This window comes from Carcharhinus amblyrhynchos, chromosome X (assembly GCF_965287045.1).
Source record: "Carcharhinus amblyrhynchos chromosome X, sCarAmb.v2.hapA, whole genome shotgun sequence".
Lineage (NCBI taxonomy): Eukaryota > Metazoa > Chordata > Chondrichthyes > Carcharhiniformes > Carcharhinidae > Carcharhinus > Carcharhinus amblyrhynchos.
The window spans coordinates 13511392-13537154 of NC_137359.1; the positions used below are offsets into that span (position 1 = coordinate 13511392).

The 25763-nt window shown below is 51.3% G+C and overlaps 1 protein-coding gene across 1 annotated transcript; it reads left to right on the forward strand.

Annotated features, from left to right (window-relative positions):
- LOC145361855 (peripherin-like) lies at positions 1-24988 on the forward strand. The gene is made up of 9 exons (XM_080217831.1): positions 1-590; positions 12949-13009; positions 15363-15458; positions 15725-15886; positions 17747-17872; positions 21193-21413; positions 22681-22724; positions 22826-22899; positions 24356-24988. The coding sequence occupies exons 1-9, from the start codon at positions 91-93 to the stop codon at positions 24401-24403; spliced, it is 1332 nt and encodes a 443-aa protein (XP_080073957.1). The 5' UTR covers positions 1-90; the 3' UTR covers positions 24404-24988.
- Positions 24989-25763: the final 775 nt, after the last annotated feature.

Sequence of the window (25763 nt, forward strand, 5' to 3'; positions counted from 1 at the left end):
TAAAGAACCTGAAGAGGTGAGGCTTTTTCATTCAGCTTATTCCCAGTCTGAAGGCTGCTTACTGCACTCAGCAACCTCCACCACCCAAGTATGTCCTCCTATCGTGCCTCCAGCAGCACAGCCTCCTACAGGAGGACATTTGGAGCTCCCTCCGTGTCCCCCATCTCTGTGTCCAGGCTCTCCAGCTCTGGGCGGCTGCTGGCTTCTCCGGCCACGCTGAGGAACACCCCCCACCGCCACAGGTCCAGCACTCCGGCCAGGAGCTACCACGACAGGGTGGACTTCTCGGTGGCCGATGCCCTGAACCAGGAGTTCCTGACCACCCGCACCAACGAGAAGGTGGAGCTGCAGGAACTGAACGACCGCTTCGCCAACTTCATCGACAAGGTGAGGTTCCTGGAGCAGCAGAACGCCGTGCTGGCCGCAGAGCTTAACCAGCTGAGGGCCAAGGAGCCCAGCAGAGCCGGGGATGTCTACCTGCAGGAGATCAGGGAACTGAAGAGGCAACTGGACCTAGTGGTTAAAGACAGAGACCGCATCCAAGTGGAGAAAGACAATCTAATCGATGATCTGCAGACCTCCAGACAAAGGTAAAAAAGCTCTGTATTCAAAGGTGAGAATTCTTTAAATCAGCAGTTGGGGTGGGGGGAATAACCCCACACTTGAAACCGCTATCTGAATGCTTTTACTCTTTTTTTTAAAATATTATTTTCAAAATATCTGAGTAATCCCAGGCTCCCTGTGGGGTGGCACAGTGGGTTGGCACTGCTGCCTCACAGCTCCAGGGATCTGGGTTCAATTCCCGCCTTGGGTCACTGTCTGTGTGGCGTCTGCACATTCTCCCCGTGACTGCATGGGTTTCCTCCAGGTGCTCCAGTTTCCTCCGAAAGTCGTGCGGCTTAGGGTGCATTGACCCGAACAGGTGTCAGAGTGTGGCGACTCAGGGAATTTCACAGTTACTTCATTGCAGTGTTAACGTAAGCCTTACTTGTGAAACTAATAAGTAAACTTTACTTTCCAGCTGCAATGCTTTGGGTGCAATAGGATTGGGGATGTCCATCTTTCATTGTAGCATGTTGTGCAGGGTTCAAATCTTTCAACAAATCATCACAGGGGGAGTGTCTCGACTGATACTTATCTCTCAGTCATCAAACAGAGGATCTGGCTGTTATTGCTGTGTGTGGGAGCTTGCTGTGTATAAATTGGCTGCTGTGTTTCCTAGTTTACAGCAGTAATTAGTTGCCTGTAAAGCACTTTGAAATGTCCAGTGACTGTGAAAAGCACTATATAAATGCAAGTCTTTTCTCACTGGTGACAAGATCCCTAGAAAAGGCTGGGTGGCCAAGTGTAAATATTGTAAACAACTGGTATCATCCATTCACCCACAAAAATCCACATCAGTATGTTTCATCGAGACATCACAGAAATCGAAAGATTTCAAAGCCAAAGTGTTGTAAAAGCGAATGGTTGAAAGATTCTGCCTGTATAAGGTTGGAAAAACCTGACTTCAGATTTCGCCTCTGTATCACCTTCACTGAAAGCTCCTTCTCATTGTTGTAGACTTTTGTTCATGGCCGTACACATCAATTCACCATGCCTGGGACTCTCGATCCTTCTCCTACTCAGGATAAAGTGCACTGACTGCATCACTCTTCTATTATTTAATGATTTCCCAGTCATATTCAGAGCAGCATCTGCAACATGATGTGTGGCTTCTGATGGTCTCCAGAGAACCAACAGTCAAGCATTAACTTGGCTCAGTTGGTCCAGGTTGACACTCTATGGTATTATCGAGGGAGATAAAAAGGGCAGCATGGACAAGTTGGGCCGAAGGGCCTGTTTCCATGCTGTAAACCTCTGACTCTGAGTCCTGCTGGATGAGACTGAGGCCCCAACTAATGTCTCTGAAACTGTGCCCAGCAGAGATTTTGAGGTGTTTTTCTTGATGTTCAATAGGGTGTCCGCAAGTTCCCCCGGTTCTGCAGTTTGTTAAGAAAGTTTAACGTTTATTTCATTATTGGTCACAAGTAGGCTTACGTTAACACTGCAATGAAGTTACTGTGAAAATCCCCCAGTTGCCACATTCCTGTTCGGGTACACTGAGGGAGAATTTAGCACCTAACCAGCACATCTTTCAGACTGTGGGAGGAAACCGGAGGAAACCCACGCAGAGAGTGACCCGAGCCGGGAATTGAACCTGGGGATCCTAGTGTTGTGAGGCAGCAGTGCTAACCACTGTGTCACCGTGCCGCCGAGGGAAGCCATATTGACAAAGGCTTGGGTAAAGTTCTTCACCTCACCTTTTGGATAGACCTTTCCTGTTAGGTATCTAATGGTCACAAACTGCAATAAGATAATGACTGCCATAAGTGTGTTCTTCCAACTATCTAAAAACCAACTGGGCAGCCATGAAGAGGGCCGCTTCCAGTTGCTGGGTCACTGACTCTGAAAAGAAGCTAGTAGTTTTCTATGTGCGCTAACATTGCTGATGAAATCCGAGACACTGGGGACAATTCGAACCTAACACTGATAAATGAATGGCTTTACCTCCTTCTTTATTCATTCATGGGACATGGGTGTTGCTGCCTGGCCAGTAATTATTACCTATCCCTAGTTGCCCTTTGGAGGGCAATTGCGAATCAATCACATTTGACACTGGGGAAAGACCAGGCTGGGTCTGTAAAGGGATACACCATCACTGGTACACTACCAGCCACAGGTTACTCCTCTCTGCAGGGGCAAAAGAGCGGGAGAGATGGCTGTGCCTGGTAGTGTACCAGTGATGGTGTATCCCTTTACAGACCCAGTGTCTCCTCTTGGAGTTACCCCTCATCTTGTTGTGGATCCACTGTGGAATCGGCCGGTTCTGCTTCATCTTCTTAGCGAGGAATCGCTCGATCCTGAAGGTTTGGTGGGAGGGCATGGCCACACGGTCCACTCCGGGAGGAGGGATCGTCCACAGAGTGGCAGCGGACCCCCCTGCCCTCCCCCCAAACCAGAGATCCATCTGAGCCCCCTCCCTCCCCCCAAACCAGAGATCCATCTGAGCCCCCTCCCCCCCCCAACCAGAGATCCATCTGAGCCCCCCTCCCCCCCCCAAACCAGAGATCCATCTGAGCCCCCTCCCCCCCCAACCAGAGATCCATCTGAGCCCCCTCCCCCCCAACCAGAGATCCATCTGACCCCCCTCCCCCCCCAACCAGAGATCCATCTGACCCCCCTCCCCCCCCAACCAGAGATCCATCTGAGCCCCCTCCCCCCCCAACCAGAGATCCATCTGAGCCCCCTCCCCCCCCAACCAGAGATCCATCTGAGCCCCCTCCCCCCCCCCAACCAGAGATCCATCTGAGCCCCCTCCCCCCCCCCCAACCAGAGATCCATCTGAGCCCCCTCCCCCCCAACCAGAGATCCATCTGAGCCCCCTCCCCCCCAACCAGAGATCCATCTGAGCCCCCTCCCCCCCCCAACCAGAGATCCATCTGAGCCCCCTCCCCCCCCCAACCAGAGATCCATCTGAGCCCCCTCCCCCCCCCAACCAGAGATCCATCTGAGCCCCCTCCCCCACCAACCAGAGATCCATCTGAGCCCCCTCCCCCACCAACCAGAGATCCATCTGAGCCCCCTCCCCCACCAACCAGAGATCCATCTGAGCCCCCTCCCCCACCAACCAGAGATCCATCTGAGCCCCCTCCCCCACCAACCAGAGATCCATCTGAGCCCCCCTCCCCCCCACAACCAGAGATCCATCTGAGCCCCCTCCCCCCCAAACCAGAGATCCATCTGACCCCCCTGCCCTCCCCCCAACCAGAGATCCATCTGAGCCCCCTCCCCCCCCACCAACCAGAGATCCATCTGACCCCCCTCCCCCCCCACCAACCAGAGATCCATCTGACCCCCCTCCCCCCCCACCAACCAGAGATCCATCTGACCCCCCCTCCCCCCCAACCAGAGATCCATCTGAGCCCCCTCCCCCCCAAACCAGAGATCCATCTGAGCCCCCTCCCCCCCCCAAACCAGAGATCCATCTGAGCCCCCTCCCCCCCCCAAACCAGAGATCCATCTGAGCCCCCTCCCCCCCCCAAACCAGAGATCCATCTGACCCCCCTCCCCCCCCAACCAGAGATCCATCTGAGCCCCCTCCCCCCCCCAAACCAGAGATCCATCTGAGCCCCCTCCCCCCAAACCAGAGATCCATCTGAGCCCCCCCCCCCCCCCAACCAGAGATCCATCTGAGCCCCCCCCCCCCCCCAACCAGAGATCCATCTGAGCCCCCTCCCCCACCAACCAGAGATCCATCTGACCCCCCTCCCCCCCAACCAGAGATCCATCTGAGCCCCCTCCCCCCCCCAACCAGAGATCCATCTGACCCCCCTCCCCCCCAACCAGAGATCCATCTGAGCCCCCTCCCCCCCCCAACCAGAGATCCATCTGACCCCCCTCCCCCCCAACCAGAGATCCATCTGACCCCCCTCCCCCCCCCAAACCAGAGATCCATCTGACCCCCCTCCCCCCCCCAAACCAGAGATCCATCTGAGCCCCCTCCCCCCCAAAACCAGAGATCCATCTGAGCCCCCTCCCCCCCAACCAGAGATCCATCTGAGCCCCCTCTCCCCCAACCAGAGATCCATCTGACCCCCCTCCCCCCCAAAACCAGAGATCCATCTGAGCCCCCTCCCCCCCCAACCAGAGATCCATCTGAGCCCCCTCCCCCCCCAACCAGAGATCCATCTGAGCCCCCTCCCCCCAACCAGAGATCCATCTGACCCCCCTCCCCCCCCCAAACCAGAGATCCATCTGACCCCCCTCCCCCCCCCAAACCAGAGATCCATCTGAGCCCCCTCCCCCCCAAAACCAGAGATCCATCTGAGCCCCCTCCCCCCCAACCAGAGATCCATCTGAGCCCCCTCTCCCCCCAACCAGAGATCCATCTGACCCCCCTCCCCCCCAAAACCAGAGATCCATCTGAGCCCCCTCCCCCCCCAACCAGAGATCCATCTGAGCCCCCTCCCCCCCCAACCAGAGATCCATCTGAGCCCCCTCCCCCCAACCAGAGATCCATCTGACCCCCCTCCCCCCCCAACCAGAGATCCATCTGAGCCCCCTCCCTCCCCAACCAGAGATCCATCTGAGCCCCCTCCCTCCCCCCCAACCAGAGATCCATCTGAGCCCCCTCCCCCCCCAACCAGAGATCCATCTGAGCCCCCTCCCCCAAAACCAGAGATCCATCTGAGCCCCCTCCCCCCCCAAACCAGAGATCCATCTGAGCCCCCTCCCCCCCAAACCAGAGATCCATCTGACCCCCCCAACCAGAGATCCATCTGAGCCCCCTCCCCCCCCCAAACCAGAGATCCATCTGACCCCCCTCCCCCCCCAACCAGAGATCCATCTGAGCCCCCTCCCCCCCCAACCAGAGATCCATCTGAGCCCCCTCCCCCCCCAACCAGAGATCCATCTGAGCCCCCTCCCCCCCCAACCAGAGATCCATCTGAGCCCCCTCCCTCCCCCCAACCAGAGATCCATCTGAGCCCCCTCCCCCCCCCCAACCAGAGATCCATCTGAGCCCCCTCCCCCCCCAACCAGAGATCCATCTGAGCCCCCTCCCCCCCAAACCAGAGATCCATCTGAGCCCCCTCCCCCCCCAACCAGAGATCCATCTGAGCCCCCTCCCTCCCCCCAACCAGAGATCCATCTGAGCCCCCTCCCCCCCAACCAGAGATCCATCTGAGCCCCCTCCCCCCCAAACCAGAGATCCATCTGAGCCCCCTCCCCCCCCAACCAGAGATCCATCTGAGCCCCCTCCCCCCCCACAACCAGAGATCCATCTGAGCCCCCTCCCCCCCAAACCAGAGATCCATCTGAGCCCCCCTCCCCCCCCAATCAGAGATCCATTTGAGCCCCCTCCCCCCCCAACCAGAGATCCATCTGAGCCCCCTCCCCCCCAAACCAGAGATCCATCTGAGCCCCCTCCCCCCCCCACAACCAGAGATCCATCTGAGCCCCCTCCCCCCCAACCAGAGATCCATCTGAGCCCCCTCCCCCCCCACCAACCAGAGATCCATCTGAGCCCCCTCCCCCCCACAACCAGAGATCCATCTGAGCCCCCTCCCCCCCAAACCAGAGATCCATCTGAGCCCCCTCCCCCCCAAACCAGAGATCCATCTGAGCCCCCTCCCCCCCCACAACCAGAGATCCATCTGAGCCCCCTCCCCCCCAACCAGAGATCCATCTGAGCCCCCTCCCCCCCCACCAACCAGAGATCCATCTGAGCCCCCCTCCCCCCCCAATCAGAGATCCATCTGAGCCCCCTCCCCCCCCAACCAGAGATCCATCTGAGCCCCCTCCCCCCCCAACCAGAGATCCATCTGACCCCCCCTCCTCCTCCGGCAGATGCCAGGGAATGGTGCGAAACCCGCTCACTTTAGCCGTGTCTCCGAGTCTGTGCCCAGGAAGGCACTGCGGGCTCTCGAGGGACTGAAGATGGTCGAGAAGGATGGTGGAGGGAGACCAGCGATCGAGGGAGTTTGGAGTGTGCTCTGCCGGGGGGGGACCTGCCTCCCGGGGGGGTCCGATCGGAGGGGTCTGCCGGGGTGGTTCGCGAGGGGTCCTGTGAAGGGTGTTCGAGGAGGATGGGCTTCGGAGGTTCTCCTGCAGAACAGGAATCCGCTTTGGATTTTTATTCTGCAGGTTGATAACAGCGCGGATCTGAATCGGATCAGAAGATGGTAAAGTGGGATTTGGGGGTAGAGATGGGCACACGGTTCATTAAATCGATTTAAATGCATGTTAATACATTTAAATTGTTGGGCCACCCGATTGGGGTGTGAACCAGATCTGCGCCCAAATCGAGTGTTGGTAAAGGCACAATCTGCTGGAATTCGGGTGCAGATCGCGTTACAGGCCCAACGCCTGAATTTACCGCAATTTTGTAGCGTGAATTCTGGGTGTGAAATTTTGGTAAAATCGGGCCCTGTGTATTGGGCATTCGTAGCTGGGCAAGTACTTTCCATTCACCCATGTCATTACCTGTGATCTTCTGCTAAATGTAGCATTTCTCACAGACACCAGGTTGTTTATTGGTATGTCACTCTGTTCCATTAGTGATGTGTACACTAACTGAAGGCATTTCCTTTCTGATACCCAGTTGTCCATTATGCAGACATTTGCAGATGGTCTGTCCTCAAGGTTACAATCTGTGCAAACATTAAAAAAGCCACGTGAATGTTAAATATATTAAGCCACGCAGCACACTGCTTTCCGTGTCTGTCAATAGTACTAGGGCCTCATTTTTATCATGGCTGGTCTTAGTCCCTCAACCAGCCACTTGGAAATATGTCGGCCGTTCCTTCACTGTCGCTGGGTCAAAATCCTGGAATTCCCTCCCTAACAGAACATGGACTGCAGCGATTCAAGAAGGAGGCTCACCGCCACCTTCTCAAGGGATGGGCAATAAATGCTGGCCCAGCCAGCGACACCCACTTCCTGTCAATGAATGTTTAAAGGCCTTAACTGGGGCAGCAGTGGCACAGTGGTTAGCACTGCTGCCAAGGACATGGGTTCAATTCCAGCCTTGGTGCAATCACCACTTTCACTTCAGGCAGGGAGCCGGGGAGAAGTCGTCACCCAGGAGAGCTCGGCATTGTTTTGCGACGATGGTTGTAAAGTTCTTGCCTGTGAGCTGCAGATCAATACTACAAAGATCTAAGCCATTGCCTTTAGCCCACAGCACAGCCTCTATCCCTCTTCCCGATAATTGCCTGAGGTTCAATCGGACAGTTGGTGTTGTGGGAGAACATATTGCCCTTAGCTAGGATACATAAGATGGCACTCAGCATCCATTTAGTGACAAAACAAGGTTAAATATCCTACAGCTTAAAAACCAACACCACAGGGTGTCCTGTCTGAACATTGTGGAGTCTGAGTTAAGCCACCAGCAAACGCACAAAGATACATCAACAAGGCAATCAGAGAATGAGGTCTGGGTAACTGTCAGAAATCAGACAGCAATCAGGAATAGTAAAGAACAAGGACTCCCCCCTCCAAGGCATCCCCCGGTCTAAATGTATGTGAATGTATAGAATCCCTACAGTACAGAAGGAGGCCATTCGGCCCATCGAGTCTACACCGACAACAATCCCACCCAGTAACCCCACACGTTCACCCTGCTAATCCCTCTAACCCACGCCCTCCAGGACACGGTACGGGGCAATTTAGTGTGGCCAATCCACCTAACCTGCACATCTCTGGAGTGTGGAAGGAAACCGGAGCACCCAGAGGAACCTCACATATTTCACATCTCTGGCTGGACTCCTGAATGGAAGTTATTATATGGAAATGGGTTTTGATGTCTTTGCAATTTAAGAAATAATGCAGTCGTGATTATCCTCATCTGAGTATTAGCTAAATCGAACTATGTGAATGTATCTTTCAACAAATGTTGAGACTGACTCTTTGGAGAAGTGCTGGGGTTAGACTGGAAGCTGTCTCTACCCCAGTATTAAATAAAGCTATTTGGAAGATAGATTGGGACTCTGAGTGAGGCGTGATTTCTGAATTTGTCTGCACTAACACTTCCCGATCTTTGTTTGCGATTACCGGCGTCATTCTGACCACACATTTGGACCATCACAAAGACAGCCTCATTCTGTAACATCACCTGACTCCCCCCTGCCTCAGCTCATCAGCAACTGAAAGCCTCATTTACATCCCTGTCACTCATCTTAAAAATGAGCAATGCCTCATTTTAAAAATTCTCCCTCTTGTTTTCAGATCCCTCCTTAACTTTGTGCCTCCCTATCTCTGTAACCTGCTCCAGCTCCACATCTCTCTGAGATCTCTCTAATCCTGGCCTTTGCGTATCCCCCGTTATAATCACCCCACCATTGGAACGCTGCCTTGGCATTAAGCTCTGGAATTCTCTCTCTAAACCACCTCTCGACCTCACTTTCCACCTTTCAGACATTTCTTCAAACCTGTTTCTTTGTCTAAGCTTTTGGTCACTTTGGTCACCTTAAGTGGCTCAGTGTCAAATGATATTTATATTGGATAATTGTGTCTGTGAAGTCATAGAATTATAGAATCTACAGTCCAGAAGGAGGCCATTTGGCCCATCAAGCCTGCACTGACAACAATTCCACCCAGGTCCTATCCCCATAACCCCTCATATTTACCCTGCTAATCCCCTGACACTAGGGTTAATTTAGCACGGTCAGCGCACCTAAGCCACACGTCTTTCAGACTGTGGGAGGAAACTGGAGGAAACCCACACAGAGAATGACCCAAGCTGGGAATCAAACCTGGGTCCCTGGCGCTGTGAGGCAGCAGTGCTAACCACTGTGCCACCGTGCCATCCCTAAATGCCTTAGGATGTTTTATATTAGAGCACTATATAAAAGCAAGTTGTTGGTGGTGGAAGACAGGGTTTTGGATTTGCTGTATTACCCTCCACGGTTAAATAAACTGTTGGAGTTCATTGTCACCCCCACATGAAGAATGTCCACACAGCTGGGGCAGCACGGTGGCACAGTGGTTGGCACTGCTGCCTCACAGTGCCAGGGACCCGGGTTCGATTCCCGGCTTGGGTCACTGTCTGTGTGGAGTTTGTACATTCTCCCCGTGTCTTCGTGGGTTTCCTCCGGGTGCTCCGGTTTCCTCCCACAGTCCAAAATGTGCAGGTTAGGTAGATTGGCCAGGCTAAATTGTCCCTTAGTGTCAAGGGGACTAGCCAGGGTAAATGTATGGGGATGGGGACTGGGTGGTCAGTGCAGACTCAATGGGCTGAATGGCCTCTTTCTGCTCTGTAGGGATTCTGTGAATGTAAGCTGAGGTAATTCTGATAATGGAGGAACCAAATCCCAGCAAGGAGAGGAAGGGTTAAGGAGACACTGGCAAAAAAAGCCCCTGCCTGTTTGCTTTCAGTCTAAATGAGGTGGTATTACTGCTCCTGGGGACCCAGAACATGTAAAACACTGCTCATCAAAGTACAGAGACTGGAATTCTCCGGTGTCGTTCGCCCTGCCAGCGGGAATGGAGAATCTGGCACTCAGATCCAAATCTCCATCCGCCATGGGTGAGGCCGGGGGAACCCCCACCGTGGGCGAGGCTGGAGAATTCCAGCCTAAGTTTAAATAAGAAGCCACCATGATGTGAGCAAGGCCCAGTAGAATTATTATGTCCTTACACATCGCAGTTTTACCTCAGGCTGCTGTTTTCAAAAATTACCTCACAAATGCTGTCCTGTTTATTTGTTAGCATGTTTTTAGCATGTTTTTATGCACTCAGAGCTTAGCTTTTATTGCAAACTCAGCATCGCTGGGACACCGTGCAATACTTAAGTGGTGGGATCTATACAGTGTGGCACGGTGGCACAGTGGTTAGCATTGCTGCCTTACAGCGCCAGGGACCCGGGTTCGATTCCAGCTTTGGGTCACTGTCTGTGTGGAGTCTGCACATTCTCCCTGTATCCGCGTGGGTTTCCTCCGGGTGCTCCAGTTTCCTCCCACACTCCGAAGATGTGTGGGTGAAATGGGTTGGTGATGATAAATTGTCCCTTAGTGTCCGGGGGATTAACGGGGTAAATGTATGGGGATAGAGCCTGGGTGGGATTGTTGTTGGCGCAGGCTCGATGGATCTCCTCTACACTGTAGGGATTTGATGATTTATAAATGAACAGGATTTTTCATTTCCTACATCCTTCAATTTGCCAAATCCGAACCTTTCTGGGAATTTCGTGTCCAATTATTCCCCTCCAATAAAAGTCAGTGAGAGATGCACACATTGTTATCCCCTTGGAAGTTAGTTACCCTAACCAGCTGGGCCTTAACTAATCCACTGCTAAATTCACAAGATTCGACCTCCAGTCGGTCCCTCAGTAATGTGACGTGGTTCCCCTGTTGGATTCAAAAGCTGCTTTTGACACTGCAGGCTTTTAAAAGGTGGGTGTCACGGCCGTCCCTGTGTCCTTTATTGAACCGCAGGCCTGTTTGGATGTATTCGCTGGTTAGTCTGCTTAAGTCACGCAGGTCGGGAAAGCTCCCAATTACAGGCCCACTGAGTCACCTCAGTGTCTGGGCTTGCAGTGAGGCCCTGCTAAGTCCCTGTGCCAGGGAAGGGGTAAAGCAGCCAGGATTCCTGAGATGACGGGTTGGAGTCTAAGCAAGCAGTGCAACAAGATGCAGCGTCCACAGGAGGGGGGGCAACTTTTGAGGGGTGGGGGGGGGGAAGTGGTTATCTTAAATCCCAATTTTTTTTCACAAGAATAACCTTCCAAAGCAGTTGGTGAACAGAGGCCCCTAGTGGTTGACTACAGTACAACACAACTGAACACAAGACAGAATTGGGCAGAATTTTACGACCTCTACTCCCATTTTGGGGTGTAAAATCGGGTGTAAAGCGGCTAGCGTGAATGGCGCTGGCTTTCGCGCCTGTCTCAATTTTACGGCGCTGGGATTTCCAGCGAGAGGTTGGTTGATTTCTTTAAATGTTGATTTCCATGTGGTTAGCGAGCCCAGTGCTCAATTGTACGTGTTGGCCTTGCCGGTGGAACTCGAAGCCCCCACCCCCCCCGCCCCACCAGGGAGGCCGAGTGCAAAGCAGGATGCCCCTTGGGTGGTGCCAGACTGGCAGTGGCACCTGGGCAGTGCCAGGGGGAGGGGCTCATGGGGGCAGTGCTAAGTGGGCGGGGCCAATGAGGCAGGCCGGGGGCGGGGGGGGGCTCACTGCTGCTCTGCATGCAGTCGCTGGGGGAGGAAACAGGAGCTGTGATTGGTCTGGGCAGCGGCGGGGGGGTTGGGGGGGGGTGCAGCGAGGGCTGCATCTTGGGCCACAGGCTCCCGTGATTGGGGTGGGGAGCTAGTTGAGGCTACCTGCAGCAGCAGGGGCCTGACAGCTCTCTCACTCTCTCTGTCAGACCCCACTACTGCTAATGCACATGTGCAATAGCTTCCTCTACAGGTTGTCTGGTGGGTTAAGCCCCACCCACAGCCTCCCTGGCGAGAAACTGACTAGCCCACCTTTTCAGAGACGGTACGTTAAGATTCAGCGTGTTTTCACGGCCAAAAAAACGGATCTGGAACGCTCCCGTTTTGAGAAAAAAGATCACGTAAAATTCCACCCAATATCTCTGCTATTGGCTCCCAAAGCTTGTCTCAGTTGGAAGTGTGATTGCCTCTGAGTGAGAAAGCTACGGGAGGTTCGGGATTCTCCAGTCTTGTCCAGGGCCACTTCGCTGCCAGCGAGCATGGAGAATTTGGCACTCAGCCAAAACTTCGTTCACCGCAGCGGGACTGGAGAATCCCAGCCATGACGTCTCCCCCACTCTAGGATGTGTGTTGATAACCTTGACTGATGCTCCAGTCGGGCACTGTGTGTGTTGGAGGGGGGTTGCTGCCCCATGGCAGGTTCTTGTGCCAAGATGTTGGAGTGAGGCCACTCCACCTGTCTACTCTGCTAACCCAGGAGAGCAGTAAAGATCCCGTGACACTGTTCAAACAAGAGTAGGGAGTTCACCTGGTGTCAGTCTCTCTGGCTAAACAATTAAACTGAATCGAATTAATTGCGGGATAAATTAAAAGAGGGCAGCCCCCCCAAAAAAGAAGGGAACCATCTGAAAGAAAAGGCAGAGTGGAAAGGAAACTTTGCCTGGTGTCCTGGCCAACATTCCCCCCTCGGCCGACCCAGCTAGAACAGAGAACTCGGTCCGTCACGTCACGGTTTGTTACTTTATGGGATCTTGCTGTGCGCAACAGCGAAAAAAAAAAGCTGCTGCGTTTCCCTACATGGTGGCATTCTGGGCTAATTATTATGAAGCCTTTGGAGGTGGGATATGGTGCTATTGAAATGCCTCGGGATTTCCTGCAGGCTGAGATAGGGAATCGGTGGAAATAGGGGATGGAATATTTGCAGTTTCGCTGTCTGGCAGCTCAGTAATGTTTGCGTGTGATTCTGCTCCAGGTTGGAAGAGGAAGCCCAGAAGAGAGAGGATGCTGAGAATAATCTGGTACTGTTCAGGAAGGTGAGTGAGTGAGACACACTGCTGGACAAGCAATGCACAGCCTGAAATTGGCTATCAATCTTTCCCCCCCACCCCACATAGAATCCCTACAGTGCAGAGGGCAGCCCTTCGAATCTGCGCTGACCACAATCTCACCCAGGCTCTATCCCTATAACCCCATGCATTTACTCTAGCCAGTCCCCCTGACACTGTGCTAAGGGGAAACCCACACAGACACGGGGAGAAACTCCACACAGACAGTGACCCAGGAATCGAAGCCGGGTCCCTGGCGCTGTGAGGCAGCAGTGCCAACCACCGTGCCGTCCATCCTGAAGGCTTGAACTCTTATAGTGCGTAACCAGACACTCTCAAAAAACCACTTATTGAGATCCTCAAATATGGCAAAATATACAAGAGACACTCATTCTGAAAGGCCACAGAAGAGGGGATAGACAGGAAAAGCGGATATGTACGAGCATGGCACAGGCACTGAGTACCAGTGCGGATCGCTGACTGTTAGAACGTACGCAGTGCTGGCACCTTGCCCCATGTGGGCATTCTCCACCCGGATATTGACAGCGGGTGTCATTACTTCCATTCACACACTGCCTTTCTTATGCAAAAACATCCTGAGGGTCCTCCACTGAGTCAACGAAGGAGGGATAAACAGTCGTTGGGACAAAGAAAAGTTTTTGAGGATTTTAGGGAAATGTCGCCCTGGTTAAAACATTTCTTCACACAGAAGGTGGAGGAGTGTGGAAGACTGACCCACAAAGGTCTGTAGAGGCCAGCTCAATTATCGAGTTTCAGTCTGAGATTCATTCATTTCTTTACATGAGCCAATTGTATAAAAGGATATGGCGCCAAGGCAGGTGGCCAGGGTTAGAATACAGATAACCCACAGGCCCTTAAAAATGGCAGCACAGACAGAAAAGGTGGCAAAGAAAGCATATGCCATGCATGCCTTCATTGGACAGGGTAGAGTATAAAAGTTGGCAAATTATGTTAGTTGTATAAAACGTTGGTTAGGCCAATTTGGAATACTGTGTCCAATTCCGGTCGTCACACTATCGGAAAGATGTGGAGGCTTTGGAGAGGGTACAGAAAAGGTTTACCAGGATGTTGCCTGGTATGGAGGGTATTAGCTATGAGGAGGGATTGAATAAACTGGGATTGTTCTCCCTGGAAAGATGGAGGCTGAGAGGGTGACCCGATAGACGTTTATAAAATTATGAGGGGTGTGGATAGGGTGAACAGTTGGAAGTTTTTTCCCAGGGGCAGAAATGACAATTACAAGGGGGCACAAGTTGAAGATAAGGGGGGAAAGGTTCAGTGGAGATGTGCGGGGGGAGTTTTTTACACAGAGGGTGGTGGGGGCTTGGAATGCACTGCCAAGTGAGGTGGTTGAGGCAGATACATTAGCAACAGTTAAGACTTATCTGGATAGAGATATGAACAGACGGGGGATAGGGGGATACAGGTGGTTGGTCTAGATAGGACAACATGGTCAGTACGGGCTTGGAGGGCCGAAGGGCCTGTTCCTGTGCTGTACTGTTCTTTGTTCTAGCCCATCATCTCACTGAAGAAGAGTCTCGAAGGACTCACTCCTTCCGGAAGAATCCAAGTATACTGTCGGCCGAGTCCCATTCTGCCCTCACCCAGCATCAATACACCCACTATTCTGCGTAGGGAGGAGAGGAGTCACTGGATTCACAAGCGTTAGGACTCCAAAGAATATTTATTGTGCATCTCTGTCTGAAGCCGAGTTACAATGTTCACACCCCGAGGTGTGTGGAGTTTGCCATATTCAAGAAACTGAAATGGTGATATAATCAAACTACAAAACCTGAGCAACTTTAGATACTTAAAGTGAGAAGTTCTACATCGAAGGATGGCACGGTGGTTGGCACTGCTGCCTCACAGCGCCAGGGAACTGGGTTCAAATCTGGCCTTGGCTGACTGTGTGGAGTTTGCACGTTCTCCCCATGTCTGCGTGGGTTTCCTCCCACTGTCCAAAGATGTGCGGGTTAGGTTGATTGGCCGTGCTGAATTTGTCACTTGGTGTCAGGGGGATGAGCTAGGGTAAATACATGGGCTTAACGCGGATAGGGCCTGGGTGGGATTGTGGTCCTTGCAGGCTCGATGGGCTGAATGGCCTCCCTCTGCACTGTAAGGGTTTCTATAACCCACAGGTAAAGAAAACGAAATCTGAAGATTATTTCATCCATCATTAAAAAACTGAACATCCTTGCTTGCAAACAATCCGATTCGAAAGTCAAACAGAGGGATTAAGATGTCTTCTTTTATCTCCTTCTGCCCTTTTCTCCTTCTGTCACCTCCCTGCTTCCCTTTTCCCGGAATTTGAATCCTGCAGGATGTAGACGATGCGACTCTGGCGAGGTTGGAGCTGGAGAGAAAGATCGAATCGCTGCTGGACGAAATTGAGTTTCTCAAGAAGATTCACGATGAGGTAAGCTGCACTTTGTTTCATTTGTAACACAATTCCCAGCATTTCCGACATCTCCTCTGAGTGTCAGCAGTGGCTCCGTTGACAGCAATCTTGTTTGAGTCAGAGGGATTGAACAGAACTTGGTCTTTTTTGTCGTAGTTTCTTTTTTTAGAGGGTTCCCCAGTCAGAATTGAATTGTCAGTGGCCATTCTGTGTGGCTGTTCCTGCGTAGATTTGATTGACGGATGTTTTACATTTCCATGTTCCTCGCTTCTTCCCAACGCCAGGAGCTGCGGGACCTCCAGATGAACATGCAGGCTTCACAGGTACAGGTTGAGATGGAAGTGGCAAAGCCAGACTTGACTGCAGCTCTGAAAGAGATCCGCACGCAGTACGAGACCATTGCCACCAAGAACGTTCAGGAGGCCGAGGAGTGGTACAAATCCAAGGTAAAAACCCAGCCAGTTTCCAGAACCTCTGCAACGCAAAGAGAACTGATCCTGTCATGAGGCCTATCAGTGCAGGCCCCGTGAGGCCTTATCACTGCAGGCCCCATGAGGCCTTATCACTGCAGGCCGCAAGAGGCCTTATCACTGCAGGCCGCAAGAGGCCTTATCACTGCAGGCCGCAAGAGGCCTTATCACTGCAGGCCGCAAGAGGCCTTATCACTGCAGGCCGCAAGAGGCCTTATCACTGCAGGCCCCAAGAAGCCTTATCACTGCAGGCCACAAGAGGCCTTATCACTGCAGGCCGCAAGAGGCCTTATCACTGCAGGCCGCAAGAGGCCTTATCACTGCAGGCCGCAAGAGGCCTTATCACTGCAGGCCACAAGAGGCCTTATCACTGCAGGCCCCAAGAAGCCTATCAGTTCAGGCCCCTTGAGGCATTATCATTACAGGCCTCATGAGGCCTTATCACTGTAGGCCCCATGAGGCCTTAGCACTACAGGCCCCAAGAGGCCTATCAATGCAGGTCCCATGAGGCCTTATCACTGCAGGCCGCAAGAGGCCTTATCACTGCAGGCCGTAAGAGGCCTTATCAGTGCAGGCCCCAAGAAGCCTATCAGTTCAGGCCCCATGAGGCATTATCATTGCAGGCCTCATGAGGCCTTATCACTGTAGGCCCCATGAGGCCTTAGCACTACAGGCCCCAAGAGGCCTATCAATACAGGCCCCAAGAGGCCTTATCAGTGTAGGCCCCAAGAGGCCTTATCAGTGCAGGCCCCAAGTGCCCCATGAGAGCAACAAAACCCACATGTCTCTTGTGAAATCGTTCAGCAAAGCGATCTCATTTAAAGTAATATGTTTGTCCCTGGGATGTTTACGACCCTCAGAAGGCACAAATCTATTGCCCCGTTAGCCTGCTGGCTTCCAGAGTTAACCACACAGAGTGGGAGTGAAGCCAGCTGTAGGGCCGGGGTGGTCTTTAAAGGACATGAGTAAAGTAGCTGCATTTTCCAATAATCTGGCAAACCTTGTCAGATGCTGCCAGCCCCCAAAACTGATCACATTTATTCAATTCGGTTTCTCAAAACAGAGACATGTATGTAATACTTTGTTCAAGTTTCTCTCTCTATTCCTGCTAGCTCACTTTCATAGAATAGAATCCCTACAGTGCAGAAGGAGGCCATTCAGCCCATCGAGTCTACACCGGCCACAATCCCTATTCCCGTAACCCCGTCCACTTACCCTAGCTAATCCCCCTGACACTAGGGGACAATTTAGCATGGCCAATCCATCTAACCTGCACATTTTTGGAGTGGGGGAGGAAACCCACGCAGACACGGGGAGAATGTGCAAACTCTGCACAGACAGTGACCCAAGCCGGGAATCGAACCCGGGTCCCTGGAGCTGTGAGGCAGCAGTGCTAACCACTGCGCCATCCCAAATAGCAGTCACCGTTAGTAGATTTTAATTTCAGATTATTATTTGAATTTAAATTCCACCAACTACCCTGGTGGGATTTGAACCCATTCCCCACCCCGGGCCTCTGGATTACTAGTCCAGTGATATTACCACTACACCACCATCCTCTCCCTGCTGAGGTAATAATTATCCCTCCACTAACGTCACAGGAGCCTCACTCCCTCTCCAATGGCCGTTCTTCATTTGTGAAGCTTGTCACCAGTGTTTTGATGCTGATTGTCCGAGTGCAGCCCTGCCTTCAGTGCGGGTTATCTGGGCCAGGACGAGTGGATCATCCCATCGGCCCTGTGCGTTAATGCTGTTCCGTAGGGCACACTCTCTGTCTTGCCCTGTTCCCCTGATTGCCCTATTCCTAACTGCCACGCTCCTCGTTCTGTCCGACAGTTTACCGATCTGACGGATGCCGCCAACCGGAATAACGAAACCCTGAGACAGACGAAGCAGGATCTGAACGAGTCCCGCCGTCAGATCCAGACTCTGACCTGTGATCTGGATGCCCTGAGAGGAACCGTAAGTGAGAATAAAAACCTGGACTTCTCAGGGGTGGGGTGGGGGGGGATGTCACCAGCTTCATGCTTGAGTTAAAGTGTCAGCCTTGGCTTGCCTCGTCGCGTTTCCGTCCCCTCGTTATAAAGTAGTGGGTTCAGGCCCCACCCCGGAGCAGCATGGTGCTGCACTGTCAGAGATCCCACTGTTTGAATGTGGCATTAAACTGTCTGCTCTCTCCATGGTCACTATTTCCAAAAGAGCAGAAACATTCAGATCAATAGATATCCCTCAACTAACATCACTGAAGCAGGTTTGTGGGAGCTTGCTGTGTTCAAATTGGCTCCAATGTTACAGCATGCACTTTAACAAAAGAAGGACTTAATTCCTTCAGAGCAAAAGGAGGCCATTCAGCCCATTGAGTCTGCACCGACCACAACACCACCCAGGCCCTATTCCCATAACCCCATACATTTACCCTAGCTAGTCCCCCTGACACTAAGGGGCAATTTAGCATGGCCAATCCACCTCACCTACACACCATTGGACACTAAGGAGCAATTTAGCATGGCCAATCCACCTAACCCACACACCATTGGACACTAAGGGGTAATTTAGCATGGCCAATCCACCTAACCTACACACCATTGGACACTAAGGAGCAATTTAGCATGGCCAATCCACCTAACCTGCACACCATTGGACACTAAGGGGCAATTTAGCATGGCCAATCCACCTAACCTGCACATCTTTGGACACTAAGGGGCAATTTAGCATGGCCAATCCACCTAACCCACACACCATTGGACACTAAGGGGCAATTTAGCATGGCCAATCCACCTAACCTACACACCATTGGACACTAAGGAGCAATTTAGCATGGCCAATCCACCTAACCCACACACCATTGGACACTAAGGGGCAATTTAGCATGGCCAATCCACCTAACCTGCACATCTTTGGACACTAAGGGGCAATTTAGCATGGCCAATCCACCTAACCCACACACCATTGGACACTAAGGGGCAATTTAGCATGGCCAATCCACCTAACCCACACACCATTGGACACTAAGGGGCAATTTAGCATGGCCAATCCACCTAACCTGCACATCTTTGGACACTAAGGGGCAATTTAGCATGGCCAATCCACCTAACCTGCACATCTTTGGACACTAAGGGACAATTTAGCATGGCCAATCCACCTAACCTACACACCATTGGACACTAAGGAGCAATTTAGCATGGCCAATCCACCTAACCTGCACATCTTTGGACTCTAAGGGGCAATTTAGCATGGCCAATCCACCTAACCTGCACATCTTTGGACACTAAGGGGCAATTTAGCATGGCCAATCCACCTAACCTACACACCATTGGACACTAAGGAGCAATTTAGCATGGCCAATCCACCTAACCTGCACATCTTTGGACACTAAGGGGTAATTTAGCATGGCCAATCCACCTAACCTGCACATCTTTGGACACTAAGGGGCAATTTAGCATGGCCAATCCACCTAACCCACACACCATTGGACACTAAGGGGCAATTTAGCATGGCCAATCCATCTAACCTACACACCATTGGACACTAAGGAGCAATTTAGCATGGCCAATCCACCTAACCCACACACCATTGGACACTAAGGGGCAATTTAGCATGGCCAATCCACCTAACCCACACACCATTGGACACTAAGGGGCAATTTAGCATGGCCAATCCATCTAACCTACACACCATTGGACACTAAGGAGCAATTTAGCATGGCCAATCCACCTAACCTACACACCATTGGACACTAAGGGGCAATTTAGCATGGCCAATCCACCTAACCTACACACCATTGGACACTAAGGGGCAATTTAGCATGGCCAATCCATCTAACCTACACACCATTGGACACTAAGGAGCAATTTAGCATGGCCAATCCACCTAACCTACACACCATTGGACACTAAGGAGCAATTTAGCTTGGCCAATCCACCTAACCTGCACATCTCTGGACTGTGGGAGGAAACTGGAGCACCCGGAGGAAACCCACGCAGACACGGGGAGAATGTGCAGACTCCACACAGACAGTGACCCGAGGCGGGAATCGAACCCAGGTCCCTGGAGCTGTGAGGCAGCAGTGCTAACCACTGTGCCGCTGCCATGTGCTTTAGTGTGCCCTGAGATTATGGAAGGCGCTATAGAAATATATGGGATTTAGTGGGATTGGGGGTGTATATGGGATTTAGTGGGATTAGTGGGATTGGGGGTTATAGATAGGTCTATGGATTGGTAGGTGTTGATGTGATCGGCGCAACTCGTGGGCCGAAGGGCCTGTTTGTGCTGTAGTGTTCTATGTTCTATGTTCTAAATGCAGATTCTTTCTCTCACTAATACTGCCACCTCTATGACATTGCCTGAGTCTACCCCGCTTCAGCTGAAACCCTTTATCTACAGACTTTCTTTGCACTCCTGGCTGGCCTCCCACACGACCCTTTATAAACCTAAGCACATCAAAACTCTGCTGCCTGTATTGTAACTCTTCCTAGCCCTGTTCACCCACTGTGTCTGTGCTCACTGACTGACAGTGACTCAACCTTTGATCCCATTCGCCCCCAGTGCTATATCCAGCCGCCTCTTGAATACATCCAATGTTTTGGTATCAACTACTTCCTGTGGGAATGAATTCCACAGGCTCACCGGGTGAAGAAATGTCTCCTCACCTCCGTCCTAAATGGTCTACCCCGAATCCTCAGACTGTGACCCCTGGTTCTGGACTCCCCCCACCATCGGGAACCCCCTCCCTGCATCTACCCTGTCGAGTCCTGTTAGAATGTTATAAATCTCTGAGATTCCCCCCTCATTCGTCTGAACTCCAGTGAAAACAATCCTAACCGAGTCAATCTCTCCTCATACATCAGTCCCCCCGGAATCAGCCTGGTAAACCTTCACTGCACTCCCTCGAGAGCAAGAACATCCTTCCTCAGAAAAGGAGATCAAAACTGCACATAATACTCTAGGTGTGGCCTCACCAAGGGCCTGTATAATCGTAACAACACATCCCTGCTCCTGTACTCAAAACCTCACACAGTGAAGGCCAACATACCATTTGCCTTCTTTACCGCCTGCTGTACCTGCACACTTACCTTCAGCGACTGGTGCACAAGGACACCCAGTCAAGTAGACTCAAAGTAGACCACAAAGAAACTCCAGCGGTCAAATTGTACACTATAGGATCAGTTCTTTGGGGAATTTGGATTGGTTCTTGGTCAATTTCCTAGCTATGGTTGTGGTGTACGCTTCAGAGAGTGATGTCTGTATCCGGGTCATTCCGTGTTGTACGTTCTTGCCGACAGAATGAGTCTCTGCTGCGGCAGCTTCGGGAGATGGAGGAGCAGTTTTCCGTCGAAGCGTCTGGCTACCAGGATTCCATTGGCCGCCTTGAGCAAGAGGTCCATCACATGAAGGATGAGATGGCGAGACACCTGAGGGAGTACCAGGACCTGCTCAATGTCAAGATGGCTCTGGACATTGAGATCGCCACCTACAGGAAACTGCTGGAAGGGGAAGAGAGCAGGTGGGCTCGGTGTTTTGGGGAACAATCATTTCTCATCGCGGAAATAGCACTCAGTGATTTCAGGTGCCCGTTGCTATGGAGATGGCAACTCCAGCAGCAAACCTAGGCTAGGCCCTTCTCCACCAATGGGCCGAGGTGATGCGTCCTGACAGTCTAGCTGATGATGAAGAGGGAAATCCCCTCCCCTTGATGGCTACAGGCACACAATGTTTGACTGTCAACAGGATGTAGGCGATGCCTACAACATCACCTTGTGTTATCATAGAATCCCTACAGTGTAGAACAAGGCCATTTGGCCCATTGAGTCTGCACCGACTACAGTCCCACCCATCCCCCTTAACTCCACATGTTTACCCTCCTAATCCCCCTGACACTAAGGGGCAATTTAGCATGGCCAATCCACCCTAACCTACACATCTTTGGACACTAAGGGGCAATTTAGCATGGCCAATCCACCTAACCTACACATCTTTGGACACTAAGGGGCAATTTAACACAGCCAATCCACCTAACCTTGGACTGTGGGAGGAAACTGGAGCACCCGGAGGAAACCCACGCAGACATGGGGAGAATGTACAAATCCTACACAGTCACCCGAGGCCGGAATTGAATCTGGGTCTCTGGCGTTGTGAGGCAGCAGTGCCAACCACTGTGCCGCCCCAAAGTACTTCACCAGCGGTGATCTACCTTTTAGACAAATGCGGGTGCCAATTTGCACACAGTAAGATCCCACCAGTAGCAAGGGGGATGAATCTTCAATCCATCTGCCCATGGCAGAGATAAGAGTGTTAACCTGCTGTTCTCCATGTTGTGGCGTGGGGTCCGCAATGTCAGAGCGTTTGGAGAGGCAGAGAGGGTCCCACCTGAATACTCTGGAAATCCCACAGTGCTGCAATGAAGTATCAGCTTAGATTATTGCATTTGAGTTGATAACAGCAGAAACTCTTGGACCTATTGGCAATCTGAAAGGTTGGAAACATAAGGATTATGGATTAGACTATGAGTGTGGGTCCCGGTTATATATTTAGACAATCTTACTGGAATGGGCTAATTAGTGGGGTAAACAGCCAATGATGAAGCTTGCTGAGAATAGAGATTTCCTGAGCACCACACACTCTATCCAGAATCAGGGAATGACTTGCAGTCCAATCATTGCACAATTGGAAGCTCCAAAGTTTTCCAATTCCTTGCACTGTTCCTTTCGAGCTAGATTGGAGGTAGAATATTCTGGAATTTGCAGTCATTAATTGTCTCTTTGTCTCAATAGAATTGCAGTCCCAGTTCAGTCCTTCTCTTCTCTCAGCTTTCGAGGTGAGTCAGCGAGGACCCGGAAGCTGTATTGTCCGTTTAAGATGGTAATTTTTCACATCAGTGCGCCTGGACCCTTCGATAACCCCTGTTTGTGTTTGTAGATTATGATCACAATGTGGAAAATCCAAGCAGGAAAACCGTCTTAATCAAAACTATCGAGACCCGGGATGGAGAGGTGAGGATTACTGATTGAACGAGATGCTGTGTCTCCCGATCATTTTGGAGAGATGGGGATTGCTTAAAAAGGGTTTTGTGGGATATGAATTCTTGGATCTTTTCCTTTTAGAACCAGACCTTCCTTTCATCAGGAGAAAACCAAATCCAAATCTTAAAATGAGGAGTGGGAATTTCACACTTTTGATGTGGATGCACTGAAATGTGAGGATAGATATCCCTCCCCCAAGGAAATGGGTGACCTGCTCCTTAGAATGACAGGATTTACAATTCTGTTCCACAGATGCCAAAAACCGCCAACTTTGTCCACAGCTGGCATGGCACGGTAGCACAGTGGTGAGCAGTGCTGTCTCACAGCGCCAGGGACCTGGGTTCAATTCCCAGTTTGGGTCACTGTCTGTGTGGAGTCTGCACGTTCTCCCTGTGTCTGCGTGGGTTTCCTCTGGGTGCTCCAGTTTCCTCCCACAGTCCAAAGATGTGCAGGTTAGGTGGATTGGCCATGCTAAATTGTCCCTTAGTGCCCAAAGATGTGTAGGTTAGGGTGGATTGGCCATGGTAAATTGCCCCTTAGTGTCCAAAGATGTGCGGGTTAGGTGGATTGGCCATGCTAAATTGTCCCTTAGTGCCCAAAGATGTGTAGGTTAGGGTGGATTGGCCATGCTAAATTGCCCCTTAGTGTCCAAAGATGTACAGGTTAGGTGGATTGGCCATGCTAAATTGTCCCTTAGTGTTTAAAGATGTGCGGGTTAGGTGGATTGGCCATGCTAAATTGTCCCTTAGTGTTTAAAGATGTGCGGGTTAGGTGGATTGGCCATGCTAAATTGTCCCTTAGTGCCCAAAGATGTGTAGGTTAGGGTGGATTGGCCATGCTAAATTGCCCCTTAGTGTCCAAAGATGTACAGGTTAGGGTGGATTGGCTATGCTAAATTGTCCATTAGTGTCCAAAGATGTGTAGGTTAGGGTGGATTGGCCATGGTAAATTGCCTCTTAGTGTCCAAAGATGTGCAGGTTAGGTGGATTGGCCATGCTAAATTGTCCCTTAGTGTCTAAAGATGTGTAGGTTAGGGTGGATTGGCTATGCTAAATTGTCCCTTAGTGTCTAAAGATGTGGAGTTATGGGAATGGGCTGGAATGGTGGACCTGGGTAAGATGCTCTTTTGGAGAGTCGGTGCAGACGTGATGGGCCAAATGGCCTCCTTCTGCCCTGTAGGGATCCTATGGCGTTTTGGCCAAGCGCCAAATTCTCCATTCTTGCTGGCAGCGGCACAGGAATGGTCGAGATCAGGGAATCCCGCCCAGAATCTTCCGCCATCTCCATGTTTAACTGGGAATAGTCACATTGTGGTTGAACACTAATCTCTCTGCTCATTGTTGGCACAGTTGCAGATTTTTTTCTACTTGCTGCCAAGTTGCAGGTGCTGGATTATTGAAATATAACATTTGTATTTCCTCTCCAGGTGGTAAATGAATCCAGAAAGGAGCAGCAGAACGATCGTGATCATTAACCAGTCACAGCCTCAAGTGACAGTTTGGATTTGGGAACTGAGTAACTCAGAAGAGAAAACTGATTTTTCATTTTGCCCTTAGTTTTCATGTGCCCTTTTACTCTGTTTAGAGATGTAAAATTTCCAATCCATCCATTGTACTGTAATCTAGAGACATTCACTACACAGCAAGCTAATCGAGGGCCCGACAGACCTTTCAATTCAAACATTTATTGAGCTCATTATTCAAATGGGGGTGGCACAGTGGCACAGTGGTTAACACTGCTGCCTCACAGCACCAGGGACCTGAGTTCGATTCCCGGCTTGGGTCACTGGCTGTGTGGAGTCTGCACATTCTCCCCGTGTCTGCGTGGGTTTCCTCTGGGTGCTCCGGTTTCCTCCCACAGTCCAAAAATGTGCAGGTTATGAGGATTGGCCATGCTAAATTGTCCCTTAGTGTCCAAAGATGTGTAGGTTAGGTGGATTGGCCATGCTAAATTGTCCCCTTAGTGTCCAAAGATGTGCAGGTTAGGTGGATTGGCCATGCTAAATTGCCCCTTAGTGTCAGGGGGACTAGCTAGGGTATATGCATGGGGTTATGGGGATAGGGCCTGGGTGGGATTGTGATCGGTGCAGACTCAATGGGCTGAATGGCCTCCTTCTGCACTATAGAATTTCTATGATTCTATGAAACCGTTACAATTCTAAATCTACATTTTTTGTAAAAAATGGACATTCTCAAATGTATGTTGCTCCCCTCACCTCTGATGAACTAGTGTGCTCGATGATGAATCCCGTCACTACAAAGTTCAGCTTGCATCATCCGCAGAACTTAGTGTGGGACCTGGAGGAGGCCATTCAGCCCCTCAGGCCTGCCCTGTCATCCAACTAAATTGTGGCAGATCCCCATCTTAACCCCACCTACCCACCTGGGTTCTGTATCTCTGAATACACGAACAAAAATCTTATCAACCTCAGCATTGAAGTTTTCAATTGATCCCAGCATCCACGGCTGGGGTAGGAGCGGGGGGAAAAGAGTTCTAGATTTCCACTCCTGTTGGTGTGCAGAATGGGTTCCTGATGTCTGAACTCGCTGGCTTGAACTTGATGGTTTTTTGGGTCATTGTTTTGGACTCCCCGTTAAACAGCTTTGAATTTAAACACCTTCCAAGTGTTCCAGTTTATTGAGACAAAGAAGGACAGTAATTCAATTATTCCTTTATTTCACACTCCTGGTACCAACTCAAACATAAACAGTTGCAACTCATTAACTCTTTACTGAACTTTAACTTTAACTGAACATCAACGTCCAACTGAACTTAACTTTTAAACTGAACATCAACTTTAACTAAACATCAACTATTTAACTGAAAATCAATAC

Excerpts from the sequence above, each read along its gene's own strand:
- LOC145361855 (XM_080217831.1), top strand. The coding sequence starts at position 91 with ATGTCCTCCTATCGTGCCTCCAGCAGCACAGCCTCCTACAGGAGGACA. Across the intron at positions 15,887-17,746 it reads AGGAGTGGTACAAATCCAAG|TTTACCGATCTGACGGATGC; the intron begins GTAAAAACCCAG and ends TCTGTCCGACAG. Across the intron at positions 17,873-21,192 it reads TGGATGCCCTGAGAGGAACC|AATGAGTCTCTGCTGCGGCA; the intron begins GTAAGTGAGAAT and ends TCTTGCCGACAG.